Below are 9,161 nucleotides of genomic sequence, written 5' to 3'. Positions count from 1 at the left end.
TTGGCCCCCAAGGAGACAATTAGCCATGCCTGGGGACAACTGGGGGACTGCTGCTGGCCTCTAGTGGGAAGAGGCCATGGATGCTGCTCAAGATCTTACAATGCACAGCTCAGTGCCCACAACAAAGAACTATTTGTTCTAAAATGTGAGTAGTACCGAGGATGAGAAATGCACTTATAGATCCTATGACTGCCACTCTGGCTCTATCTTTCTCTGGCCCTCATCCCAAAATGCCCACATCATGCTTCTGATTCTTGAACAAGAAGTAATCTTTGCCACTCCAACTTTGCTCTCTCTTATCGCTCGTACCTCCTGGCCTCCATACTTGTGTTAAAAAGTCAATAAGATGAAAAGTCCTTTGCGGCCACCCTCGAGAGGGAAAACACACAGAAACAATGGACACATGACACATGGGGTACACTAGGGGTTGAGGTCATGCTTGCCCCGGGCAGGGAGGCAGGGACTGTTCTGGAGGCCGGGGGTATAAAGGACAGAGGGCTCAGACCTTTCCTCGCCTGCAAGTGCCCAGCTCGGAGTGGCTTTTGCTTGGCGGCCAGTTGGGAATCGGCACCATGAAGTGGATGGTGGTGGCCCTGCTCTGCCTCCAGCTCCTGGAGGCGAAGGTGGTCAAGTGAGTTTGGGGCCCAGCTGCCGGTGCAGGAGCCTGGGCAGGGGAGGGGAGCCCTGTGAAGGCTGGCCTGGCCGGGGGCACCCCACCTGCCTGAGCTTCAGAATTTCTGCTAGGGGCAAATTTCTGCTAGGGGCAGTACAGTCTCCCTGAGGCAGTAGGACAGGAATCACAGGTGGGAGGGGACACAGCTTCTCTCCTCAGGACACTTTCAGTCAAAGGGAGAAAAGATGGACCTGGGACAGGGAAGGGGACAACTGCCCAAACAGACCCCACATGGCGGCTGTGGTTCCTGTCACAGAAAGGAACGCTTATCTCCGGTTAGGGAGACATTTGCTAAACATTTCCTTACGGCCCAGACTTATTTGACAGCTGGTAGAGTCAACTAAGCAGAAACACCAGTAATGTAGTCTGTGCATGCTGAGGTGTCAGGGAAAGGGAGGGAGGGGCAGGGCTCACAGGACACCTGGAGGGCTGGGCCAGCTGCACCTGGTCTCTTAAGAGTGATTCCTTAGGTGGAGAGATGGATCATCTTAGAAACTTCTTGTAATATGCAAATTCTGTAGAAGAGCTATCAGCCCTATGTGAATAGCTCAGTGTGAATGTCCCCCACCCCAGGCAATGGCAGCTAGCAGGTCTGGGAGGATGATCAAAGGTGGCATGGGCAGGAGCCCATAATTCTTCAGTCACAATTCCAGAGTTGATCGGGGCTGCAAACCACCCAGGCCAATTTCCCCATTGTCCCTGTGTCCTGAGAAGAGCAGGGATTGGCCCCAGGCCAGACACTTAGAAGCAGAGGCAGAACCAGGACCCTGCCTGCTGAGTCCCAGTCTAGCTCTGTTTACTTTTGCACCCACAACCTGTCACAGTCAGCTGGTGCCAGCTGCCTGACAGCCACCACAGGAGAGGATTCTCCTTGGGATGAAGTTTGCCAGCCCTAAAACCTTGTAAAAATGCACATATCCTGTAAAGGGTAATGCCTGAAGTCTCTCTCCCCTTCCTGGGAAGGAATGTATGGGATATTGGAGAGCAGAGGTCCCGAGTGGGGTGAGAATCCTTGAGATGGGGAGGGAGCCACACGGGTGAAGGTAATTGTTTCCTGAGTCTTGGAGCAACTCCTGAAAAGAATTTTGAAAGGGAAGGAGAGGGCAAGAAAGAGAAAGGCAGAGTGATTAAGTGATAAGAGAGAGACAGACACAGAGAAAGAGACAGACAAATGGAGAAGGGGGAAAAAAGACACACACACAAGTGACAGACACAAGGGTACAGAGAGGCAGGGAGATGGAGGTGTACAGTTAGAGATGGAGGGGGAGACTGGGGCTATTGATTCGAGGCACTGCAGGAAAGAGGAAGGACCCCGCGTTGACGCACAGACCTTCTGCAGAGTCCCCCTGAAAAAATTCAAGTCCATCCGCGAGACCATGAAGGAGAAGGGCTTACTGGAGGACTTCCTGAAGACCCACAAGTATGACCCTGCTCAGAAGTACCATTTCAGTGACTTCAGCGTGGCCTATGAGCCCATGGCCTACATGGATGTGAGTCCGACCCTCTCAGGGGTACCCCTCTCCCTGCTGCCAAAGGCTAAATGCAAGGCCCAGGCAGTGAGCCGCACCCCTCCACTCTACCCATCCTCCAACCCCTGCTCCCTTCTCTCAGACCTGCAACCTGGATCTCGCTCCCTGGACAGAGCCTGGGAGGGTCCCCTGCTGACTTGGCATCTCAGCCACAGAGGCCTCTGCCGCAGCCCTGGGCAGGCACTGGCTGAGGGTCTGTGGGCTCTGGGCAAGTGCGGAGGGAAGGCTCAGACCCCTGCTGCTGGTGGGGGCTGTCAAGCAGGAGCTGGTTCGTCTTCTGTTCTGCCCATGGAGGATGCTGGGCTGCAGGTTCCTGCATCCCTCCAGAGCTAAGAGCCTGCTCCTCCACCCCACCGCAGGCTGCCTACTTTGGTGAGATCAGCATTGGGACTCCACCACAGAACTTCCTGGTTCTTTTTGATACCGGCTCTTCCAACCTGTGGGTGCCCTCTGTGTACTGCCAGAGCCAGGCCTGCAGTGAGTGCTGGGCTGGGCGGGGAGGGCGGTGGATGGGGAGGGCACTGACTCCCTCTGGGGAAAGGCAATCTTCACGTGGATTGCTGGGGGGAGCTTCGGTCCTGGAGAGGACCAGGGACTTGTCCAAGGTCATATGGCATGTCCAAACCAGAGGGAAGCAGCAGCTTGTCCTGGAGCTGACGGGCGCCTCTGCCTTCCCTGCTCACCAATACCTGTTCTCCATCTGCTCCAGCCCACCCCACTCCGCTCCATTCTTTACTGAGTTTGCACTGAGTGTCTCCAAGGCACACGGGAGGACAATGTAGGATGTGATCCCCGTTCTGCAGTCATATTTGGATACAAATGATGTTCACTCTCTTAAGGCTGACCTGGTCTCTGCCAAAGCCTTGGGTCCTCACACCTGTAGCCCACAGGGTCCCCCATTGCCTCCACCCTACATGATCTCAGGATTCTGGAATGGCTAGCTTCTTGACCTGTTGAGGGTCGGGGAAAGCAGGGGTACACTGGAGAGCCATTTATTGGCACTCACTGTGTGCCCAGTGATCTGCTGGGGCCAGGGAGACAGAGATGGATCTGTGCAACCTGCCCGCAGAGTGATCACAGCCCTAGGGCTCCCCAGAGTCTGTAAGTCAGAGGGGGCTTTGGGGCCAAGGTCGGCCAGTCCCATGGGCCTTCCCATGCCGGGAACCTGGGCTGGACACCCCCTAATGGGTGGCAGGGTATGCTGGGGCCACAGGATGTGAGCACAGGCCTGAGAGCCAGGGCACCCCCGCATGAGCCAGCCTGACGTCCCGTATCCTCTCTCGCCCTGCCAGCCGGCCACAAACGCTTCAACCCCAGCCAGTCCTCCACCTACTCCACCAATGGGCAGACCTTCTCCCTGCAGTACGGCAGTGGCAGCCTCACTGGCTTCTTTGGCTACGACACTATGACGGTGAGTGACGCTGCTGCTGCTGCTGCCGCTCCCACCCCAGGGCTTGGGCTCTAACCTCAGAGTCTAATCAGGAGATTTAGACAGACCCTGAAAAATATGGAAAAATCTTGTGCTCTACTGCATAGGACAGGCAATCAGTACAATCAGGGCTCATTGAACCCTCACTAAGGACCATCATGTGCAGGACACGAGGACACCATGATGATGGATGGGGTGACCTTGGGCGGGGGGTGCTGCCAGCGGTCAGGGAAGGCCATTCAGAAGAGAAAACAGCTCTTGCAAGACCTGTCAAGAAGGAAAGGAGGACAAGTGAAGGAGGATGGAGAACGAGTCTTGAGGGGTCTCTGGAGATGTCTGGGGGAGGTAGGTGGAGTTGCATTTGTGACCTTGCACCCTCTGTGTCCCCTCCAGGTCCAGAGCATCCAGGTCCCCAACCAGGAGTTTGGCCTGAGTGAGAATGAGCCGGGCACCAATTTCGTCTATGCGCAGTTTGATGGCATCATGGGCATGGCCTACCCCTCCCTGGCTATGGGTGGGGCCACCACAGCCCTGCAGGGCATGCTGCAGGAGGGCGCCCTCACCAGCCCAGTCTTCAGCTTCTACCTCAGCAAGTGAGGAATGGTCTGGGGTCCCCAGCTCCCAGCCCCTCCCCCCAGTTCCTTCATCCTGGACAACTGAGGCTCCATCCTTTGGGATTCAGAGGCCTCCCAGCAGGCACTTGGCCCCTGCCACTCTGTCCCAGGGCCCTCCCTCCTGGGCTTCTGACTGCTCCCCAATCCCTGCCTCTGTCCCCAGCCCACTCTTTCTCGGCATTTCTTGGCCAGGACAGCATCTCTCCCTCTTCTGGCCGGGCTTTGCTTTGCGTGTTGCTGCTGATTCTCATTGCCTCTTGGGTTTACCACCTGCCCAGAGCCAAAGTTAGCTCATTTCCTTCCAACCCAATGTTTACTATCTGGACACCTCTTTTGTGTCGTGATCTATTGCTTCATCTCCTTTGATCTATTGTTCTAGCCAGGTCCTGGAACAACAGCCAGGTCCAGGTTCAGGTCAAGGTCCACATTAACACCTAACAAGTAGTTATCCTCGCCACAAACACAAGCAAATGGGGTTATTTATGTGGATGGGCCTGGGATCCAGGTGGTGGGAAGGGGTGCCCGGCTTGGAATGGACTTTCCTTCTTCCCTCTCAGGATTAGCCAACCACTTTGTAGAGAGAGCATCTACTGTCTGAGGTTTAATCACTGGAGTCTGACTTTGAACCACATTACCTGCCCTGTCAGACTGTTGCTGATTGCTCGCTACCTCTGTTTACAATTCAGTCTCTGAGTTTAGCCTTGAGGAGCTTTCCCCGGTTCCACACTCAAGTTCAGCTACCAGGGGAGGCCTCTCCAACACAGATCTGCTCCCCTCCACTCCACCAAAGCCATCCCTCCCTCTAATTACAGCAGGAAATAGTAAGCTGGGCCTGAGTCAGGCGCCACCAGCATCCTAAAGCGGAAGGGAGAGAAAAACGGAGTATGGGGTCACGTTGGGGGGCCACACAACCAGCAGCTTCCCCAGAGGCAGGACTTTGTGGGGCAGCAGCACCCAGGAGCCTGAGGCACTGAGAATTCTGGGAGCCCCAGTCTAATGGGGAGACACAGCCCTGTCCTCAGGGAGCCCAGTCGGAGGGGAGACATGGTCCCACCCTCAGGCTGCTCAACAGGGAAGTCCCTTCTCACAGCCGCTCCAACTCACCTTTCCCTTTGCCTCCTACAGCCAGCAGGGTTCTCAGAATGGAGGCGCAGTTGTCTTCGGGGGTGTGGACAACAGCCTGTACCAGGGGCAGATCTTCTGGGCCCCTGTCACCCAGGAGCTCTACTGGCAGATTGGCATCGAGGAGTAAGTCTGTGGTGGAGCCCTGGGGTTGTGGGCGCTTCCTTGGAGCAACAGGCTTTGAGGCACCTCAAGTCACACATGCAGCCAGGTCCTGCTGGGAACAGAGCGCTTCCCACCCTCTTCAGACCTGCCCTCACAAAGCCACAGCTGCCCTCCACTGGAGGTTCAAGGCCCAGCTCAGCCCGGAGGAGAGGGTTGGGATGGGGCAATGTAGGAAGAGGCAGGATTTGGAATCCCAAAGATTTCAGACCCTGTCATCTACCCCTGTGGGCTTACAGATGAGAAACTGGGGTGTGTGGTGGTTGGGGAGGGGCTGATCTGTTCGAAGTAGTTACTACGAATCAGTAGCCCTGGCTGTCAATGTTTCTAGAACCTTCCTTGGAACTTTAAAGAAGAGATTCCATGGCCATTTCAGTGGCCTTAGGTAGATTCTGGAATGGTGTGAGGTGGGGGAATGACTGGATTGACCTCTGCAGAGTCCTTCCCTTCCTCACCTTGCTTCTGGGGCTATAGCTGTTAGCCCCTCAGAGTTGGGGAAAGCTGCCCTGAGCTGGGGGTGCGAAGGCTGCTCGTCTCCTCACCATTCAGGTTCCTCATTGGCGGCCAGGCCTCCGGCTGGTGCTCCCAGGGCTGTCAGGCCATCGTGGACACAGGCACGTCTCTGCTCACTGTGCCCCAGCAGTACCTGAGTGCCCTTTTGCAGGCCACGGGGGCCCAGGAGGACCAGTATGGACAGGTGGGTCTGCTGGAGGTGTCGCTGGCTTCTCCTGGGGGCCCAGAAATAGCCTGATTCTTGACCTCCATACTTCGAGTTGCCCAAGGCACTGGATGTGTGGACTGCTGGGATGACTGGGTGGGAGCGTAGAGCCTGATTCAGGGGGGCACACTTGTGCTGAGGGGCTATGAGGAGCTTCCTACTAGGCAGAATTTCTTCTGAGCCTCAGCTCTGCTCCTCAGAGGAAACAGGTTCAACCCTTGCCGGACTTTAGGGGCCAAGCTGGTGAGAGACAAGGATAGCTTTTTTTTAAATTTTATTTTATTTTATTTTATTTTTAGAGAGAGGGGGAGGGAGGGAGAAAGAGGGAGAAAGGAACATCAATATGTGGTTGCCTCTCCCATGCACCCAACTGGGGACCTGGCCTGCAACCCAGGCATGTGCTCTGACTAGGAATCGAACTGGTGACCCCTCGGTTTGCAGGCCAGTGCTCAATCCTCTGAGCCACACCAGCCAGGCAAGGATAGCTTTCTAATCCACCTATCCCTCACCTCCATAGGGCCAGGGCCCCTGCTCCCACTCTATCCTGAGCCCACAAGGGGTTTGCTTAAACAATGCACTCCCACTGCCTTTGGGGGACCAACCAGCTAGTCTTTCTACAGACCTGTGTGTTTGCAACAGACAGTAGCAGAGATGGGGCACAGATTCAATCTGTCATGGGAGAAATTCAGGCAAAAGTAAGGTTTTTGGGGTGGGAGAGATGCTCAGGTCTCCCCAAATCCCACCCCCTGTACGTGAGTAAACATGAGCAATGCCAGCAGTGCTTACACAGGACTTTCTCTGAGTGTTGCCACCTTAGTCTAAAAGCAGGCTTGGGACTCAGGCCTGGGACTAGAGGGGTTGAGGTGACAGGGTTGGTAGGTACTCTCAGGTGGGAGATGAGACAGCCTGGGCCCTGTTCCTCTCTCTGCAGTTTCTTGTGAACTGTAACAACATCCAGAACCTGCCTACCTTCACCTTCATCATCAATGGGGTGCAGTTTCCTCTGCCACCCTCCTCCTACATCCTCAACGTAAGTCTTGGTCCTCACAGGATGAGCCAGCAGGGACATGATCGGGGTGGGATGAAAGCATGGGGAGCCTGAAACGCTCAGTCTCCTTACCTCGTGCCATTTTCCGACTTCCTGTAGCACTGATTTAGTTTGCCCACTCATTGATTCTAAATGCCCTTCTCTGGAATCAGGCTGTGAAGAGCATCATCTATTATTCATTATTATTATTATTATTATTAATTAGTGGGGAGAGGCCCTGGGCTCTTGGTTATGCACTTACCAGGCCCAGCCACCATGCAAAGCCCTTTGTCTACACTATTCCACCTAATTGTCACAACATTCAGTGAGGGAGATACTAATTTCTATTTTACAAGTGAACGCTTGGAGGTTCAGAGGGGTTAGGTAACTCACCCAAGGCTACACAGCTAGTTAGGGTGAAACTAAGGTTTGGATCCAAGCTGGCCTGCCTTGAAGGCTTGAGCACCAGGCACACCCGCTCTAAACTGGGAGCGGGAGGGAGGTAAGTTGGTGGGGGACACAAAGAGAGGAGTCCCTGCAGAGGGCCACTGCAGCCTGTACAGTATCCCTCCATTCCAGAAGTCCCTCCCACAAGCCTCTGCGCTGGCAGCTCAGTTGGCCTGAGCCCTCTAGGGCAGATACTCTGGTTCACTCATTTCTGCATTTGTGTCCTGTGCCTTGTCCATGAGTGAGCAAAATGAATGAATGCTGTGCTTTTGTCTTATGCAGAACAATGGCTACTGCACGGTGGGGGTCGAGCCCACCTATCTGCCCTCCCAGAATGGCCAGCCCCTGTGGATCCTTGGGGATGTCTTTCTCAGGTCCTATTATTCCGTCTACGACATGGGCAACAACAGGGTGGGCTTCGCCACTGCCGCCTAGACTCAGTGCCTGGACACCTGGGCTCCCTTCTTCCTGTCATCCCCACACCTTGCAGGGGCTTTTCTCTCTGTGCTTCTTCTCCTGATTCAGCCTTTCTTTTCTGGACTCTGGACTTTTTCTAATAATAAATAGTTATTCTCCATGTTGGTCAGCCTGTTGTTTTTTGGAGGGCAGCTGTAGCCTGTCAGGCAGCTCCTGGTCTCAGGGAGTGGGTAGTGATATTTGCTTCTGCTGATCTCAGGGATGAATATGCATCTGCTGAACCATGTTATCCCTTAGTTGCATCGAGGTTTCTGGATGGGTCACTGAGATTCTAAGAAAAATGGGGTATAAGGTAGGGCTTGGGGATGGACCCTATACCCTTCATAGCTTCTTTCTAGAGAGGGAAAACAGTGATAGTGGCATCAAAGGGAAAAGGAGCCCTACTCTGACAACCTGAAATGCTCTGCTGATGTATTGATTACTTACCAAACTACCACCAGAATTACTTCATGCCTGTCCACACACATGTCCACTAGCAGTGTGACTAGGGGGTCCAATGAATCCCAAATGCACCTCCTTATCTGGGATCAACTTTGCAGTAGGAGCTTCCTGAGGCATGCCAGATGCTGGGGATGCCTATGTGCGCGCACATGTAACAGTCACGGGTTCTCTAGGGAGGAGGCTGATGCCACCAGAACCTACTTACAGGAGGGTTTCTGAAGGTCTGAGCTGACTTGAGCTAATCATATTTTCACCCAGACACCTATATCCCAGGGCCCTTATATGAGCAAGGGCTGACCCTCCATACTGGACAAGAGGATGATGGCCCAGCACCCTGTAACTTTGAACAGGGGAAGGTGACATGAAAGATAAGAACATTTCTGATTTTGATAGTGGGAGGGGGTACCAGTGAGCTCCGACTGATGAGACCCATGTAGGGTGGGGCTATAAATGCAAAACTCATAATGGGAGGGGAGGTGGGCTCCATCCCATAGTCACATTTCTTTAATCTTGTCCTTCACC

General features: G+C 54.3%; 1 protein-coding gene across 1 annotated transcript; it reads left to right on the top strand.

The window, feature by feature from the left end:
- Positions 1-466: 466 nt before the first annotated feature.
- Positions 467-8,298, top strand: PGC (progastricsin). The gene is made up of 9 exons (XM_090282386.1): positions 467-631; positions 2,013-2,163; positions 2,562-2,679; positions 3,495-3,613; positions 4,025-4,224; positions 5,371-5,493; positions 6,079-6,226; positions 7,179-7,277; positions 8,004-8,298. The coding sequence occupies exons 1-9, from the start codon at positions 573-575 to the stop codon at positions 8,154-8,156; spliced, it is 1,170 nt and encodes a 389-aa protein (XP_090138512.1). The 5' UTR covers positions 467-572; the 3' UTR covers positions 8,157-8,298.
- Positions 8,299-9,161: the final 863 nt, after the last annotated feature.

Source organism: Furipterus horrens, unplaced genomic scaffold (genome assembly GCF_987537825.1).
Source record: "Furipterus horrens unplaced genomic scaffold, mFurHor1.1.pri manual_scaffold_6, whole genome shotgun sequence".
In the NCBI taxonomy this organism is placed as follows: domain Eukaryota; kingdom Metazoa; phylum Chordata; class Mammalia; order Chiroptera; family Furipteridae; genus Furipterus; species Furipterus horrens.
Note: the sequence above shows the minus strand (reverse complement) of the source record. Positions and strands in the feature narration are given on the sequence as shown.

Bases quoted from the DNA above. Each gene is read 5' to 3' on its own strand.
- PGC (XM_090282386.1), top strand. From the start codon at position 573: ATGAAGTGGATGGTGGTGGCCCTGCTCTGCCTCCAGCTCCTGGAGGCG. The intron at 4,225-5,370 runs GTGAGGAATGGT...TGCCTCCTACAG, and splicing joins TTCAGCTTCTACCTCAGCAA to CCAGCAGGGTTCTCAGAATG. The intron at 5,494-6,078 runs GTAAGTCTGTGG...CTCACCATTCAG, and splicing joins TGGCAGATTGGCATCGAGGA to GTTCCTCATTGGCGGCCAGG.